The sequence below is a fragment of the Pristis pectinata genome, chromosome 1, assembly GCF_009764475.1.
Source record: "Pristis pectinata isolate sPriPec2 chromosome 1, sPriPec2.1.pri, whole genome shotgun sequence".
In the NCBI taxonomy this organism is placed as follows: Eukaryota; Metazoa; Chordata; class Chondrichthyes; order Rhinopristiformes; family Pristidae; genus Pristis; species Pristis pectinata.
The window spans coordinates 20413015-20432483 of record NC_067405.1 but is presented as its reverse complement, the minus strand read 5'-3'; the positions used below and the strand labels follow the sequence as shown (position 1 = coordinate 20432483).

The 19469-nt window shown below is 41.8% G+C and overlaps 1 protein-coding gene across 1 annotated transcript in view; it reads left to right on the top strand.

Moving 5' to 3' along the window:
- Positions 1-11441: 11441 nt before the first annotated feature.
- LOC127576242 (kinesin heavy chain-like) overlaps positions 11442-19469 on the top strand; it is a 116153-nt gene continuing 108125 nt past the window's right edge. The window contains 1 exon segment of the mRNA XM_052026728.1: positions 11442-11962. Coding sequence (XP_051882688.1) covers positions 11834-11962 — 129 coding nt within the window. The 5' untranslated portion in view covers positions 11442-11833.

The following is a 19469-nucleotide window of genomic DNA, read 5'->3' as shown; positions in this document are numbered from 1 at the left end:
TTACAGTTGTACAAATCCTTAATTTCGGCAGCACTTGGAGTATTGTGTGCAGTTCTGGTTGTTACACAATAGAAAGGATGTGATTAAGCTAGAGAGGGTGCAGAAAAGTTTCACAGAAAGATTGCCTGGACTGAAGGGCTTGAGTTTTAAGGGGAGATTTGATTGATTGGGATGGTTGGGATAGATTGGGATGATTGAGCCAAGGAGGCTGAGGGGGTGACCATACAGAGATTTATAAAATTATCAGGGGCATAAATAGGGTAGATAGCCACTGTCTTTCTCCCAGGGAAGGGGAAAGGGCATAGGTTTAAGGTGAGAGGGGAAAGATTTACAGGGGACCCGAGGGGCAATTCTTAAGTTTTTCACGCCAAGGGTATTGGGTTTATAGAATGAGCTGCCAGAGGAGGTGGTAGAGGGGGGTACAATTACAATGCTTAAAAGGTATTTGGACAGGTACATGGATAGAAAAGGTTCAGAGGGTTATGGGCCAAACACAGGCAAATGGGATTAGCACAGATAAGTATCTTGGTCAGCATGGACAAGTTGGACGGATAGATCTGTTTCCATGCTGTATAACATTATGAATCTATAATGTTGGAATTATTTATGGCCATCACATCTCCCATGTTGGGTGTTAGAATGGAATTTGTAGGCCCGTCTCCACTCTGACAGAAGTACATGGATTATGTTTTTCTTTACCATTAATACATCAATAAAATAAAATAACAGACTAAACCGATAATTGTTTAGAGTCTTTTGTATCCTTAGATATCTTCCTTCTGTTAGATTTCCACCTGCCTGTACTTTTGGAGTTGGAAATTCTATTAAGTGTTACATTATGTAGTGAGCGATAGCTTAAAATATAATGAAAATTTTTGATAAATTTTTGATAATGAAAATATCATGAAAATTTTTATTAATGTTCTCTGTAGTGCTGCTGCTCATCCAGTCTTGGTGATGGATTTTGAAATTCTCACTCAGATTAAAATCTGCATCCTTGTTAATGTTTTTTCCAAGCTTTATTGAACATCAACTGAATATTGATTCATCAGCTGAAGGATGGTGCTAATCAGCAGATAAGATAAAATAAGATTTCTTTATTAGTCACATGTACATCGAAACATAGTGAAATGCATCTTTGTGTAGAATGAAAAAATAGGGGGCTATGTGGGGGGGAAGGGTTGGATAGATCTTAGAGCAGGATAAAATGTCGGCACAACACTGTGGGCCGAAGGGCCTGTACTATGCTGTAGTGTTCTATGTTCCGGCACCAACATAGCATGCCCACAGCTTCCTAACCCGTACATCTTTGGAATGTGGGAGGAAACCAGAGCACTTGGAGGAAACCCACACAGTCACGGGGAACCACAGAACCATTGAACCATAGAGCACAATACAGGACCTTTGGCCCACCACGTTGTGCTGACCTTTAAAACACGCCTAAGACTATCTAACCCCTTCTTCCCACATATCCCCCTATTTTAAATTCCTCCATATGCTTATCTAACAATCTTTTGAACTTGTCCAATGTATCTGCCTCCACCACTACCCCAGGCAGCACATTCCATGCACCAACCACTCTGGGTGAAAAACCTCCCTCTGATATCTCCCTTGAACTTCCCACCGATTACTTTAGAGTGATGTCCTCTTGTATTGAGCATTGGAGAATGTACAAACTCCTTACAGACAGCGGCCAGAATTGAACCCGGGTCGCTGACACTTTAATAGTGTTACGCTAACCGCTACACTATCGTGCCTGCCCACAAGTTTCCGTGTCTGGTATGATTCTGTGAACACGGTCATGTCAGGCTGTTGTTTGACTCGTCTACGGGACAACACTCCCAATTTAGATAGAGGACTCAGATGTTTATATGCAAGGTTGGCTGGACTGGGAGTGGCTTTGTCATTTCTGAATATGGTGCCTCAATCTGTGCCAGGAAGTCTACCAGGTTTTATTCTTATTACATTATAATGCAGCACTTTTGATGTAACTGTATGGCCTGTTGGACTATTTCAGAGGGCAACTGAAAGTCAACCTCATTGTTGTTGGTCTGGAGCCACATACACAGTGCAAGTCAGGAAGGTAGATTTCCTTCTCTGTAATAGTGAACCAGATGAATTTTATGACAATCCAGTAGTTTTGTGGTCACCAGTTCCGAGAATAAATTTCATTTTTAAATTCTAGGTTATTTAGTTAACTGAATTTAAATTCAACAGCTGCTGTGATGGAGTTTGAGCTAATACATCTGCAGGCCTCTGAATTATGTGTCCTGTAATTTAATTACAACAGCACTGCTCTGTTTTTGTTATTTTGGTAATAGCATGATATAATTCTTGTGCTTGTCATAGAACAATGGGTAGATGTTTCATCTAACAAATATTGTGGAGTGTTTCATCTTGAATAAGACTCCTGTGGATAAATAGAGATGTAGAAGACTGCAGAAAACAGTTGAAGAGAAAGGAGTCCGCAGAAGATTTGTGAAAACAGGGAGACAAATAAGAAAGTCAAAGAATCTTTTGGAGAGTTGAAGGCAGAATGGTGGAATAGCCAAAAGAACATTGCCAGTAACAGTGCAGATGTACAATGAGTATCACATGTCAGTACAGCAGATCCTATCCCTGGAGAAATTTACCAAGGTCAGGGTGTGTGTGATAGGGAGTGGTTGGAGAGTTTAGTGAGACTCTGGAGATATTTGGAAGTAAACATAAAGATCTTTCCTGGAGACACAAGAGACTACAGATGCTGGAATCTGGAGCAAAAAAATCAAACTGCTGGAGAAACTCAGCGGGTCGAGCAGCATCTGTGGAGGGAAATGGACATAGAACATTGTCCAGATGAAGGGCCCTTGACCCAAAACTTTAACTGTCCATTTCCCTCCACAGACGCTGCTCGACCTGCTGAATTCCTCCAGCATTTTTTGTTGCACAAAGGTCTTTCACTTGGGTAGGAACAGCGGAGACAAAAAGGACTTGGAAGTCACCAGGTTAATGGGAATGCAGGACTAATGGAAAGAGAACAGAGGAAGGAAAAGCAGGAATAGGCCAATTAACTCCTTGCCATTCATTGAGAACACGGTTGAACTTTTACCGAGGCCAAGATTTCTTGCAATAACACAATATCCCATGATTCCCTTAATATCTAAGTGTCTATCAAAGACAATCTTTTAAACTAGAGGAACTGTAACTGAGTTTTGTGAACTGGAAAGAGTATTTTTTTTCTATTTGCATTGAGGTGAGAATTGGTGCATAATATCCAAAAGTCATCACATTCAAACTCAAAAGTGAGTAAAGAGCTCCAAAATTGAAGGAGTATAAGTGGCATATTTGGGGGGGAATTTGCTAGGAAAACATGTAAAATAGCCAAGGTCTGAAGTCAGTGTTCAAAACAGAAGCCTGTGGATCAATATCTGTAGGTGTTTAGTGATATGCTTGGTATTTCTGACATTTCCTATTTCTAAAGCCAGTGTCTTAGCAGTCACATAGCTTCATCTTGTATTTTGCATTCTTTGTTGTCAAAACATAAGGGCACAGAGCATTCCTGAGTGCAACAAGACTTGCTGTAGCAATAGGAATTAGTGCAGAATAATCAAATTGTTTCCCAGACTTAAATGCTTCTTAATCTTCTTTGAGTACTTTATGTATAGTTACAAGGGCACTTTCTATGTTACTGTTTGGTTAGACTTTTAGAAAGCTTTATGGCAAAGTTCCACATGAAAGATTTCTGATTAAACTGAAAGCCATGGGAATCTAGGCTGGGATATGCTGCTGAGTAAGACACAAAAAAAAGGCAGCATCTCTTCCCCAATGATTCAGTGAATTAATTGGCTGAGTGGAGACTGATGGGGTCCAGGAAGATCGAAGATTTGATCCCTTATTTCTGTTGAGTCAGAGAATTGACTAAAACTGTGCCCTTATTAAGGAGGCAAAAATAGTTTGGCAGATGTACATTTCTGTTCCTCATACAGCAACACCAACTGGTGCAGCATATGTGCAGACATTAGGTGAGGATTGTCCACTGTGCTTGAACAGAATCATAGAGTTATGTCGTTACACAGCATGGAAACAGGTCTTTTGTCCCAAATCGTCCATGCCGACCTCATTATCTACCTGCACTAGTCCCATTTGCCTGCATTTGGCCCGTATTCCTCTAAACCTTTCCTATCCATGTACCTGTCCAAATGTCTAATAAACATTATAATTGTACCCATGTCTATAGCTTCCTCTAGCTGCTCGTTCTATATACCCACCACCCTCTGTGTGAAACAGTTGACCCTTGGGTCCCTTTTAAATTTTTCCCCACTCACCTTAAACCTATGGTCTCTAGTTTTAGACTCTCCTACCCTGGGAAAAAGACCGTGACAATTCACCTTATCTATGCCCCTCATTATTTTATATATGTCTACAAGGTCACCCCTCAGCCTCCTATGGTCCAGGGAAAATAGTCCCAGCCTATCCATTCTCTCCTTATGAAATAAGATTTCTTTATTAGTCATATGTACATGGAAACGCACAGTGAAATGCATCTTTGGGTAGAGTGTTCTGGGGGCAGCCCGCAAGTGTCGCCACGCTTCCGATGCCAACATAGCATGCCCACAACTTCCTAACCCGTACGTCTTTGGGATGTGGGAGGAAAGAGAAGCACACAGAAGAAGCCCACGCAGTCACAGGGAGAACAGACAAACTCCTTACAGACAGCAGCCAGAATTGAACTTGGGTCACTGGCACTGTAATAGCGTTACGCTTACTGCCACACTACCATGCCTGCCCTCAAGCACTCCAGTCCAGGTAACTTTCTTGTGAATTGTTTCTGCACCCTTTCCAGATTAGTGACATCTCTCCTACAAATGGATGACCAGAACTGCATGAAATACTCCAAGTGTGGTCTCACCGATGACTTGCACAGTTGTAACATGACATCCCAACTCCAGTACTCAATGCACTGCAAGTGTGCCAAACACCACCGTCAATCTATGTCTCCACTTTCAGGGAAGTATGTACTTGTACCCCTAGGTTGCTCTGTTCTACAACATTTTCCAAGGCCCCACCATTTACTATATAAGCCCAGCCCTGGTTTAACTTACCAAACTGCAACACCTCACACTTTTTTGAGTTAAATTCCATCTGCCATTCTTTGGCCCATTTCTCCATCTAGATCCCATTGTAATCTCAGATATCACTCTTCGCTGTCCATCTACCACCAATTATGGTGTCATCTGCATACTTACTAACCATGCCAACTACTTTCTCATCCAAATCCTTAATATTGATGACAAAAAAATGTGGATGCAGCACTGATCCCTGAGGCACACCACTGGTCACAGACCTCCAATATGAAAAACAACCCTCCATTACCTCTATCTGACATTTTCCATCAAGCCAATTGTGTATCCAATTAGCTAGCTCACACCAGACCTCAACTAGCCTACCATGTGGGACCTTGTCAATGGCCTTGCTAAAGTCTATGTAGACAATGTCCACTGCTCTGCCCTCACTAATCCTCTTCACACCTCTTCAAAGAACTCAATCAAATTTACGAGACATGATTTCCCATGCATAAAGCCATGCTGGCTATCCCTAATCAGTCCTTGCCTTTTCAAATGCTGGAAGATCATGACCCTCAAAATCCCCTCCAGTAACTTTCCCACCACTGCTGTTAGGCCCGTCAGCCTGCAGTTCACTGGCTTGCCTTTGCAGCCCTTCTTAAATAAAGGCACCTCACCTGTGTCTAAAGATGGTGCAAATATCTCTGCCAGAGCCCCTTAAGTTTCCTCCCTAGTTTCCCCCAATGTCCTAGGATATACCTGGTCAGGCCGCTGGGATTTAGCCACCTCAATATGCTTTAACACTGCCAGCACTTCCTCTTTTGTAATGTGGATATGTTCCAAGGCATAACTATTAATTTCCCTTATTTCCCTGGCTTCCAAGACCCCCACGGTAAATACAGATGAGAAATATTCATTTAGGACCTCACCCATCTTCTGTGGCTCCACAAATAGATGACCACATTGATCCTTAGGGGGAACCTATTCTCTCCTTGGTTAACCTATTGCTCTTAATGTACTTGTAGAATCTCTTAGGATTGTCCTTTATCTTATCTGCCAGAGCTATCTCATGTCCTCTTTTTGCCCTCCTGATTTCCCTCGTTGGTGTACTGTTACATCTTTTATACTCCTCAAGGGATTCATTTGATCCCAGCTGCCTATACCTGACACATGCCTCCTTTTTTATTCCTGAGCAGAGTCTCAATATCCCTTGTCAACTCGGGTTCCCTAATCTTTCCAGCCTTGACCTTCACTCTAACAGGAACATGCTGTCCCTGAACTCTCCCTACCTCACTTTAAAAAGCCTCCCACTTGCCAGGCATCCAGTTACCTGCAAACAGCCTCTCCTAATCAACCTTTACAGGTTCCTATCCAATGCCTTCAAAAAATTTTCCTTGCCCCAATTATGGATTTTAACTTGCAGACCCATCCTATCTTTTTCCTGAACTACTTAAAAACTAATAGAATTATGGTCACTGGTGCTAAAGTGGTCCCTCACTGAAACCTCAGCCTGTCAAGGAGCACACATAAAGATCACAACTGGAGAGTAAATATGCTAACAACACAAACAGAAAAAAAAGAGATAGAAGATGCATCAAAAACGTACAAAGGACGTGGATCAGTTATACAATAATCAGATACATGGAGGATGGAATTCAATGTTGATAAATATGAAGTGTTATGTATGGATCAAGATTTATGAAATAGAGACATAATGGTGGAGGCAGATTGTAGTAAACTGTAGTGTTACTCAGATTAATATTTTGACCTTAAGGTGCTACATGTTCTGCTTGTCTGCTTGGCTACTGTATAAATTGTGGTGTCTTTGCAAGAGAGAGTTAACTTCAGTGTGAACCATGTTACACCTGATCAGGCTGGGGCAAGGTCTGGAAAGTAAATCCAGCCCAAACTGACGCTGGATTTGGGAGCAGACCAAGCTTTATGTGCCTTATAAATTTGATGGCAGAGAAAAATGGTCCACTGATTGATTTAATACCAGTGAACTGAAGCCTACCAGTTGGCAGGATGCTAGCCAAGAATATAAAATGAGACTAGGGTGGGACTGAGGCAAATGTGCTCGGATGGATAGGAATATTATTCTTTTGTCTCCAAAATTTTCCAAAGATATATCCAAATGTCATCATGTAAACAGATTATCTTGATTAGTCACAGTATATGCCATGTCACAAACTCACTCTTTACATACAGACAAAATTTAATTTATATTTGCATTACAGTGAAATGTCATTACTCAGAGTTCCCTTACATTGGATTCTGCACAGATTCCAACTCCTTAATGTATAATGACAGGAGTGCAGTAAACTCTTGCCTTTTTCTATTGAGCCTTGAGGAAGTTGCACCAAACTTCAGTGCATTCCTCAGCAATCAGTCCTGAACCTTGGGGTAAAAGGAACGTAATTGCACTGGGGACCGAGTGGTTACTGACATACAGGAGCTTGAAGTTCTAATGTGGACCCAGGGGCAGCACTTCTTCTCTCAGCTGCACTTTCACAGACACACATTTTTTTTAAAACTTAACTACTTAACTGAAGCCTAACCTGCAGTCAGGCTAAGAACCACTCTTAACCCACATGTCAAACTGATAATGCTGAAAACACAACACACTCCACGTTTGTTGCAATCAGAGCCAAAAAATTTATGGGTCAGCTTCTAAATCATGCATTAGACCCCTTGTTGGCATTTTAATTGGGCTCAACTCCCACTCCAGGTGTGGCCAAACTTATCCCTGTCACCTCAACAATAATGTCCCATAAATCTTTACTGAATCAAAACCCATCGGAAGATTGCATGTGGGCAAGGTTCAAATATTGTGCACTTGGACCACAAAGAAAACATTGCTGCTTCTGCAGTGAACAGTCATCAACATAAAGAATCCTTCAAATCCATACTATTCACTTCCACGTGCACTTTTAAAATCAATCTTAGGAAGGCTAAAGGCACTGAGTTGCAATGAGTAATTCTTTCATTATTTCCCTTTGATCCTTCAAATGCCTATCAATGATTGTCTTGTGCATTAGGTGAAGGACACTGAATTATTCATCAGATTCATGCAATCATCTGATGCAAGAGGCTGAGGCTACAGACTGTTTGGGGCTGGGGAGGGGAGCAGTGGATGGATGGAGAGAGGGAGGGACAAGGCAGAGAAGGATGGATGGGAAAGGTAGTGGTGGGGTGAGGGAGGGGGAGAAGACAGGGAAAGAGACAGGTAAAACAAAAAGAACATAAGGAGCAGGAGTTGGCCAATTGGGCCCTCTAGTCTGCTCTGCCACTCGATAAAATTGTGGCCAATTCCTGGGATGAGAGGATTGACATATGAAGTGAGGTTGAAAAGTTTGGCTCAGCATCACTATTATGCTCCTTGCCCAACGCCTTTGACTCCCTTGCAATTCAAATGCTTGCCTACCACTGCGTTGAGTACATACAATGACTTTGTATCCACAGCTCTGTGGCTCGAGAATTCCAAAGGATCACAACCATCTGAGAGAATTCCTTCTCATCTCCATCTTAAAGGGCGATTCTTTATTCTGAAACCATGCCCCCCAGTTCTGGATACCCTCAGGAGGGGGAACATTCTTTCAGCATCCCCATCAATATTATATATATTTGAATAAGATCACCTCTAATTATTTTAAACTCCACAAAATGCTGGAGGAACTCAGCAGGTCAGGCAGCATCTATGGAAGGAAATAAATAGTTGATGTTTCGGGTTGAGACCCTTCATCAGGACTGGAAAGGAAGAGGGCAGAAGCCAGACAAAAAGTTGGGGGAGGAGCACAGGCTGGCAGGTGATAGGTGAGTCCAGGTGAGAGGGAGAAGGTAGGTGGGTGGGGAGGGGGGAGGTGTAAGAAGCTGAGAGGTGACAGGTAGAAGAGGCAAAGGGCTGAAGAAGGAGGAATCTGGTAGGAGAGGACAGACGATCATGGAATAAAGGGAAGGAGGTGGGGAATAGATGGGAAGGTCATGAGGGCGGGGGAAGGGAAAGAGAAGGGGTGTCACAGGAATGAGGGAAAACAAAGGGGGGAGAACAAAAAGGGGGGGGAAGAGGGTAGGGGTTATCAGAAGTTAGATAAATCGATGTTGAGGCCATCAGGTTGGAGACTACCAAGGTGGAATATGAGGTGTTAACATAGAATATTACAGCACAGTACAGGCCTTTCGGCCCACAATGTTGTTTCTCCAACCTACGTCTGGCCTCAACGAGGCAGTAGAGGAGGCCGTGGATAGATGTGTCAGTATGGGAGTGGGTTATGTAATTGAAGAAGCTGGCCACTGGGAGATCCTTGCTCTTGCAGTGGCGGAGCGAAGGTGCTCGACGAAGAGGTCACCCACCCTTCTCTGCACCGTGTCCAATGCAAACATTTCCTTCCTCAAATACGAACACCAAACAATACACAGAAGCAAGGCACGGTTTCAAACAGCAGCCTGTAAAATTGCGTCAAAACGTCACTACTTCTATACCCCATTTCCCTTGCAATAAAGATTAACATTCTGTTTACTTTCCTACTTACTGTACCTGCATGCTAGTCCTTTGAGTTTCATGCACCATGAACACCCTTACCCTGACTCTTGGCTTTCTGTTAGCCAACTAACTTTTTAGTGGTAGAGATTGTTTGCAGTACATGCCTGCTTGAAGTCCCTTGATTATCTATTATCAGAGATGGTTTTCGTGTCCTGTACCATGAAGATAAATCCAAAGTAATTGTTTAGAATCTCTGCCATTTCTCGTTATTAATTGCCTGTTCCCAACCTCTAGGGAACCACTTATCTGTAGAAACTCCTTTTGTCTGTTTTTATATTATTTGCTAGTTTACTTCATGCTGGTGGAGTAAGCAGGAAGGGATGGAGAAGGCAAGGAGGGACAAGGAGAAATGTGAAGGGAGGGAGAAATGGAGGGGGTGAAGGCAGGAAGGGAGAGAATGTGGGCAACACTGGGGGGTGGGGGTAGAGCAAGGCAGGGAAGGAGGATAATGGCAGTGAGGGAGAAAGGAGATTGTGAGAAGCTAGAATGGAGGGTGGGAGGGAGAAGAGGGTTCGGCCGGTGGAGAGAGTAAGAGTGGGCAAAGGCAGGCCAGGAGAGGAGGAAAGGCACAGGCAGGGAGGGAGAATGAATGCGGGGAAGTTGGGGGGGGGCGAAGAGGGTGGGGGGGAAGGAGGAGAGGGGGAGGGAGGAGAGAGGGAGGGTGGGTGGATGGGTAGGGAGGGTAGATGTGTGGGGTGGGAGGGAGGACAGGTATGGGGGTGGGAGGAATGGACGAAGGGTGGAGTGGGGAGGGTGAAAGGGAGGACGGGTGCGGGGGTGGGAGGGAGGATGGATGGGTGTGGGGTAGGGGATAGATGGGTGGAGGGGGATGGAGAGAAGATGATATTTATTAGTCACATATACATTGAAACACACAGTGAAATGCATCTTTTTTTTGCGTTACTGAGAATGTGCTGGGGGGCAGCCCGCAAGTGTCGCCACTCTTCCAGCGCCAACATAGCATGCCCACAGCTCCTAACCTGTACGTCTTTGGAATGTGGGAGGAAACCGGAGCACCCGGAGGAAACCCACACGGACACACAGGGCAAACGTACAAACTCCTTACAGATGGTGGCGGGAATTGAACCCCAGTCGCTGGCACTGTAATAGTGTTATGCTAACTGCTACACTACCGTGCTGGATGGGGAATGGAGGGAGAATGGGTGGGGTAGGGAGGAGGAAAGGATGAAGGGAGGGAAGGATTAAGAGGAAAGGAAGGGTGAAGGGGAAGGAGGACGGGTAAAGGGGGAGGGAGGATGGGTCGAGGGAGGGATGGAGGATGGGTCGAGGGAGGGATGGAGGGAGGATGGGTAAAGGGAAGAAGGGAGGGAGGGAGAAGGGAGGGAGAAGGAGGAAGAAGGGAGGATGGAGGGAAGATGAAGGGAGGTGGAGGGAAGATGGAGGGAGGGAGGGTGGGTGGAGGGAGGATGAAGGGAGGGAGGATGGGTGGAGGGAGGATGAAGGGAGGGAGGATGAAGGGAAGATGGAGGGATGGGTGGAGGGAGGATGGGTGGAGGGAGGATGAAGGGAGGATGGAGGGAGGGAGGATGGAGGGAGGATGGAGGGAGGGAGGATAGAGGGAGGGAGGATAGGGAGGGAGAGGAAGTGGAGGAGGGGAGAAGTGAAGGAGATGACGGTGCAGCTGGTGAGCTGAGCTCTCGGTGTTCCCCAGCGGCTCCGCGGTCTCTCCCTCCGCCGCTGTTGCTGGGCGGGCGGGTCGGCGAGACGTTCACCCAGCAACCGCGACCGCCGCTGCCATTCGCCGGGACTGCATTTCCCATAACCTTCAGTATCGCGAGAGAAGCCGGCTTCGGGGGGCGGTGAGGTAATGGTGTGACGTCACAGCGCCCCGGGGACAGACGAGGAGCTGGAGCCGAGGAGAAGGTGCCTGGTGCTGATGCGGGATGGCAGCGAGGAGCCCAGAATGCAGATGCTAAACCAACAAGAACCGTTGTCTTTTCTGCAGGAGCACCCACTGATTGACCTTGAGAAGTTAATGCATCGGTCTTGAAGTGTTATTTTCTCGCCAGTATCAGTTTATTTTCTTTTTAATGTTGTATTTGTAGTTGCACATCTTGATTCAGAAACCGTAGCATCCTTTAGTGACTAAAGAGGATTGCAGTGCATTGATTGCTGCCATGTTCAGCTAGAGGTGAAGGGTTCCTCCTGCATTCTCCGCGTTGGATCTATTTCCTTTACCTCCTCGGAGGTTTGCTGGTGATCCTGCATTGTTACTGGCAAAAGGCGAGAGATGGCGGACCCAGCTGAATGCAGCATTAAAGTAATGTGCCGATTCAGGCCGTTGAATCAGGCAGAAATCCTGAGAGGAGACCAGTTCATCCCGAAATTTAAGGGCGACGACACAGTCAGTCTTCTAGGGGTAGGTTTTTTTTATTTGGAAAAAAAATACCCCTTCAAAGGTTTTTTTGTTGCAATTAAAGTTCTTTTTGTAGGATTTAATGGATTACACTGCATTGTTAGCAGGACAATCGCTTTAATTCAATCTTGATTTCTGCTGTCAATGCACAATCGGTGTGTCTGGGGCGTAATGAAATGTCCAATGTGATTAGGCACGAACTGAACAACGCTCGCCTTGTGTTTCGTATTCACTGTTTTTTTACATTGTTCACTTAAACTGTAACCTAACAAGATTTGATTACAGATGATCTATGCGCGTTTTTTATTTAGATAGGTAACCTTTAATCTATAACGTTTCATTGTTAAACCTAACTCCAGGTAACGCCATAACTAAAATCAATTGCAACTATTTTAAACGAGAGATTGTGAAACGAAATCAGAATTTATAATATCCTCATTAGTAATGAAACCATCCAGAAAAGATGAACAATGCATTAGGAGCAAAGAGTAATTTAAATATTCTTCAGTCAAATTACTGGGAACGTCACATTTTCTATTGCTTCTTTATAATCTATTATTAGGGGAGCGGGAGATTACCATTGGCCACCGTGTTCCAATATAAAGGTATTGGATATTTCACTCGGGTTAGTTACTGAGAATTCTTTGGTGCTGTGATAAAGCGACTGTATATTTTGTTACTTTTGTGCTACTTCAGTATTTTGCAAGGACCATTGCAAACATCTCCATCATTTCTGGTGCTGGTGCAGCCTGAGATTGATCAACATGATGTCATTCAGCAGAGGGAGCAAGCGCAGTTCTGCCTCCTCTGGCATTCAGTTGCACTGCTCCCGGGGAACCCACCCATTCGCGGTAATCTGACTTGCATCGTGCTCAATTGGTTTTAATTTTGACGGATTTGTCTGCCTCCCACTTCCGGGTGCTGCTGCTGCTTGGGCGCCTGCACTCCAGCATGTTGCCTATGAACAGATTGTGAGTTGGCTGTTTGGCATAAATGATATTGTGGAGTCCGTTCTAAAACACCCACTTTCAGGTCTACAGCAGTGCACCGTGATCATGGCTGGAGAGTGAGACTCATTTTCCTCCACCGTTTCCCCTCAAGCCTTGGGTGCCTTCCCGGCCAAGGGAGGGAGCCTTGCAAACTATTGTATGTACTGACACCAGCCATCTTAGCAGCATGAGTCAAACCAGTTAACTGCAAGTGCACCACCTAATGCATTACCACATCCAGGTTGTCTTCTGGTATTGGTATATTGTAGAATATTAGTAAATTTTATCTGTGTTACTCAGGGTCCACACACAGATAAAGGCCATTTAACACAACTGGTCCATGTTCCTTGTGAATTTCCCCACATTTGCTGCCTTATCAGCATATCTTTCTATTCCTTCCTTCTCCCTTTGTTTACTCTTAACCCTTCCATGCAATGCACTTCAATTGCTTGTGTGTTGTCAGTGAGCTCCACGTCTCGCCAGCCTTTGGGGAAAGAAGTTTCTTCTAAATTTCCCATTGGATTTACTGGTGACTGTATTCTACTTGTGGCCCCTGCTTTTGATTCCCCCTCAAAAGTGAAAGCACCTTTGCTTTGTAAAACCAGTTCATAATTTTGATCTCCTATTAAGTCATTGTTCTCAAGAAGATCCTTGATTCTTTAAAGTTTTCTGAAATGCTTCCTCAGTTTATTTCATCTTTTTTATTTTTTGTGTGATATTAATAAGGTTGAATTATTCCATGAATGCAGATTCAGTGATCTGAATAATTTGGTCTGGGTTGTCACTTCTAAGCTGGGTGTTTTTTTTTCTCTATTAGTTTATTAGAACTATTAGTTTATTTAGGAGAAGTGATGAACACAATCTGTATATAAGCAAAGAACTCCTTGGACCGGAATTAAATCTGATTGCATTGAAATAGGACCAACTTTCTTTGAAGTGTAATTCCAAAATGATTGAAAAGGAGGAAACAAAGTGTAAGATGGTGTGTGAGGAAAATCCATATTGACTAGTTATGTGTCTTTACCATATTTAATGTCATTATACATGGATTTGCAGCAAAGTTCCACTGGACAAGCCAGAGGGTTCAATATTGTTTGAATTGAATTAACAATTCTAAAATTCCGGCAGGCTATTAAACTGCTATTCTAGTACTATTGCAGTAAATATGGAATATACAGAGCACCATATAACTAATTTCTGATGACTGTTTTAAGTACAGGTTGATATCTATGTCCATGCTGTGGACACAGCTTACTCCTTTCAGGCTTGTACTTCCTGCAATCACTACAACTGATTGTTTTCAAACTTTAAAGTTTAATGGGAACCCAGGACATCCATTGAAACAGTTTAACTAACATGACCAGTTTCACTATGATTTTTCATGTTAGCATATTGAGCTACAGTATTTTCCAATTTATTTCATAAGAATGGAGTTGGCAACTCTTAATTTTTGCTGTCTTAACTGTTCTCAGTGAGTCATACTGGTGGGAAATGATTGCTGCATAATTGATCTTCTGTCCATAATGGATTTAATAATAATTAATAATAGTTTTCAAAAGTTTAATCTTCAAATGAAGTTACTGGGAAAAACATTTTATTTTTGATTTTCATTACATTTCTTTTTGAGCTTTTTGACTTTGATTTCTGGTTAAATTAGTAAATTTTGAAAAACTGTTGGAAAAATTGAAATCTAAATCTGTATACTCAAGAATCAAATGCATACCACAAATAAAATAAGGTGTTGTGAAACAAAGTGCATGAGCACCAGCAGTGGAACAAATTCTGTGATTGAATTTAACATTTTAATTACTTGTGCAGAGTAAATAGTCAACCAAGTAATCCCACATCCTAAATGGAACTAGGCAGCAGGAAGGGGGCTGGGGGGAAAGCTTGGAATGGTCTTGAGCCAGATTTGGAAGTTTGCAGTGTGTCCTTTGGAGTTGAACATACTAACTGTAGACTAACAAATGAATGACTATGGCTCATGGCCGAGATTGAGAAAGGGTTTAAGAGGTGAATGAAAAGGGCAAAGCCCCAGTGCTTAGTACATTACTCTGAAAACAACATTCTGCAGATGCTAGAAATCTGAAACATTGTTATCCCTTAAATTACTGGAAGATAGAAGAGCAAACTTGGCAAATTTCTGAAAAGCACTAATGTAGTAACTGGGAAATGTCAATTAGCCAACAATTAAATAGGATACTGTCTGTGTAAAAGATGTAGAGAGCACTGGAAACAACTACTTGAAGGTCAATTGGTCTTAGAGCAGTGGGAAATGTTTAAGATGGACATTCAAGAAGGAGCTCAGGGTCAACATGTCACAAAGAGTGGGACTGCCAACTCACAGAGTCCCTTGGATATAAGGGACAAAGTAGAAAAGGTAGTATAAGGAAAGCTTGCATCAGAAATAAAGCGCTTAATGCAACAGAATAGAATGTATCCAAGTGTAAGAGTGAAATTAAAAGGGAAATTAGGAAAGCAAAGAGAAAGTATGAAAAGCATTGGCAAGTAAGTTCAAAAAGTCCCAAGGTGCTTTCTTTAAAAAAAAGATGACGACTTGGAGAAGAGCCTATTGGGGATGGAAAAAGCAAGCAGTGGATACAGAGGATATGGGTTAAGTTTTCCTAAATATTTTGCAAAAGAAGATGTTATAGTAATTAAAGAGGACAAGTGTGAAATATTGAATGGAATAAACATAATAAAAGTATGGAATAAAGGGGGTTAGCATCCATGAAAATGGATAAATTGCAGGGAGGTTATGCTAGAACTGTATACAGCACTAGTTAGGTTGAGCTGGAGTACGGTGTACAATTCTGCTCACCATGTTCCAGGATGTGTGATTGCAGGGGAAATATATCATGACGTTGCCAGCAGCAGAAAGTTGTTGCCATGAAGAAAGACTGAGTAAGTCATGGTTGGTTTCTTTGAAGCAGATGAAGCTGAGAAGAGACTGAGGTGCTTCAAATTACAGTAGACCTAGAGAGTGTAAATAGGAAGAACCTATTTTTCTCAGCCGATGGGTCAAAAATCAGGGGATATTGAAAAGGAATTGGTAGACAGACCAGAGGGGCAATGAGGAAGAGATTTTTTTTTCTTACTCAGAGGGTGATAGAGGTCTGGAATGCACGGTTTGAAAGGGTCGTGGAGACAGAATGTCACAATGTTTAAAAAGCGCTTGGATATAAAATTGAACATCCATGACCTGCAGATTTGGGCTTGGTGCTGGAAGGTGGGATTAGGCAAGGGTAGTGTTGTTTTGAACAACACAGATACAAAGGGTTGAATCTGAAGGGCTCCCTGTGTTTTTATTTTTTAATGATTCTATTAAAATCACATGTACAATGGTTCTCCATTAGTTGCTTCCTGCCATTCGATCATTCCTGCTGTACACTCATGTCTATTTGAGAAACTGTTCTCTAATTACGATCCTGGACCTTTGGGGAAGAGAGTGGATAAGCTTAAAAAAAATTAGAAGCCTAAAAGCATAAACTAGGAAAGGCAGTTCAGTTTGGAGAAGCAAGAGGAAATTTGATGCTGAGGTCTTTTGGAATGTAATGGAGGCAATTTGAAAGGCAAACTTAAAGACCAAATAGCAGGTAAAGTAATCAAATGCAGTTATCCTGCAAAAGAATATATAAAATAATTTGGAACATTATTCTTGGGGAATAGGTGTATCGTTATAATTTCAGTATTTTGTATTGTTGTATTTTTTTTTTGTCTCCAGGCTGTCTTTCCATATCAGAATATTCAACAGACAAATTTTTTTTTATGCTATGCTTTCTTCATTGGGGGGTGGGGGTGGAATCATAGATGTATTGTGGAAGTAGAACTGTGACTTAGAGCCTCAAATTGCTCATCATTGAGGTGAAATTGCCCCTCCCCTTCTGACAATTTATCTGAAGCTGACTAATCTATTTAAAAAAAACAAAATTGCAGCACCTTTTGTGTGTCTTGAAAAGACTGAGTTTGAATGTAAAGAATAAAACCTCACAGCATGCTTGTGACAATATGATGCTGTTGCTGTGGAGACTGGAGATTGCACTGAATGGTGAAGTGAGTGAATGACCATGGGGGTTACATGCTTGTTTTCTATTGCATGATATGTGATTTTTTTTTAAAAGCTTGGCCTTCATTTGAAAAGCATTGGTTTTAATAAACCTAGCACCAGCTTCCCTCTGTCCTTTAGATCTTATCCCCATGGCCTATCCCCAGCCATCACCTCTGATTTAAAAAAAAATCAAGGCTAGAACAGTCACTTCGATTACATAAAATCCTTGCACTAAGCAAGGCCTTGCTGATCAGTTGGCTGCAGGGCGCCTGTTGGGAGATTGCACCCAGGAGCATGTGTTAGGAAAAGGCACCTTTCCAATGGTGTGCAGGCTTTCTGATCATTGGAAGATCCACCTCGATGTAATGGAAGTTTCCAGTCTGCACCTCATTAACTCTGCTGAAATGGCCATCTCATTTTAACATGGAGAAAAACCACAAAATGCTGGAAATTCTCAGCAAGTTAGGCAGCATTTGTGGAGGATGAAAAAGTTGATGTTTTGACCTGAAATGTTATTTCTCTTCCTTCAGCTGCTGACAACATTTTCTGTTCTTTTTAATTCAGATTTCCATGATCTGTAGTTTTTTATTTCTCATTCAAGAATGGAGTTTACAGCAAAATTAAGGATATTTGCCTCAGAATATTGTTTATGGGATTACATTACTCTAAGTAACAAAGCTATTAAAATGATAGAGCTCCCCAAATACAATTATCCAATAAATGGGCTGTAATATGAGGTCCAGTTTGGCTTTAGTGCACATATAAATTTAATCTTTCTGTAAAGGATGAGTATCCCTATGATTGTAACTTCTGTAACTCCTTTATGACTTTGTAATACTCTTTAGTAATATTCATCTTCAAATGAAGCTCTTTTATAAAAGTACAAACAACAGTATTTGCTCTTGGATTACAATGAACAGATTAATTAGACAAAATATTTTCTACCTAATCTGCATTGAATATTCTAGTACAAAATAAGTACTTTTGGAAATCTACTAAACCTTTGTTAGTGTAGAATTTGAATTTAAGATTCAAGGTATGACTTTGCTGGGGATTAAAATTAAATGTGTTTACAAATGCTATGATGGTTAAATAGTCAAAATAATTACAGGTATTGTTGCCAATGCTTGGTCTCTTTATATGAACATGCACGTTTTAATTATTTCCAGAACCTGGTTATTTTGCTGTCTAAGTTCTGGTATGTACATCAGGAAATTTTGATTTGTAAATAAAACAGTGTTTACTGAATTAATACAAAAATAATCACAGCTATTTCAGAAAAATACATGGTCTCACTCTTGCTCACTCGCTTTTACCTTGCCCCTTATTAACTATCAACTGCCTTGGGTGATAATGAATAAAATGTAATGGTAAGACTGTGGTGTCTACAACTGATTTGCATTGGGGTAAATACTGCAGCTGGCTAGAACAAAAAGTTAGAAATGTACAGCCAAAAATGGCAACATAAATGGCTGAGGTAAAGTGATATTAGTTCTGGTTGCATCATCTGAATTGCATATTTAGTAAATTATTGGTTGGATAGCTAACACTTTGTACTGTCAAAGCTCTTACTTGAGGCATGCTATCCTTTTAAAACTTAATGGCTTTTGAGTCCGGAAGCGCTACTGAGCATTTCAAATAAGTTTTGGAAATAATCCACTGATTAAGCTGTTAAAGTATTGTTTAATAATGAACATCTTTTGCGGATCAATATTACAAAGGAAAAGGAGAAATCAAAAATTTGTGGAAGTTAAATATATCAAATTTGCATGTACATTAAAGCCAAATTGAACCTTGTGTAGCAGCCTGCTACTTAAAGCTGATTATATATTGACCTTTACCAAGGTTTAAATTGCGTCTGATGAGTGCTGTGTATAATGTTGGTCTAGCCATTGGTATTCTTTTACAGCAGCGTCATTGTTGCTGCTGAGAATGTGTACAACTGTTCCAGACACCCTGCACTTGTACTAACATTTTTTTGTAACGATACATGGGGTTTAAAACTCAGAATTACAATGAACAAGAACATGCCTCATTGATTGTGCTATCAGATGCTTCTGTTTTCTGCCAGAAATGGTCCTCTGTTTGAAATTTATCATGCCTTCAACTTTGCGCTTAGTTAATTTGAAGTGTAATGTGAGTATTCATTTTGTGTGTTGCTTTTGTGACTTGGTTAGATTCCAAGAAGAATAACCTGTCTAACTTCTGCAATTATTTTGTATTGGTCACCTGCTGAGGCAAATTTGCACTGAGACATAACCATTTTATAATATTTATGTAAAAAAAAATTGGTTGGAAGCATCTGGCTTGATTTATTTCATAATCATCCTCTGACACTGTGTTGCTTTAGATGGCTGTAAACTGATCTTCTCGTTTGCAGCAAGTGCTAGGTCTTGGATGAGACAACCAGATCTTCACGTCTATTGGTGAAATTATTGCAGAAATTGAAGAGCTATCATCACTCAAGTTTTCA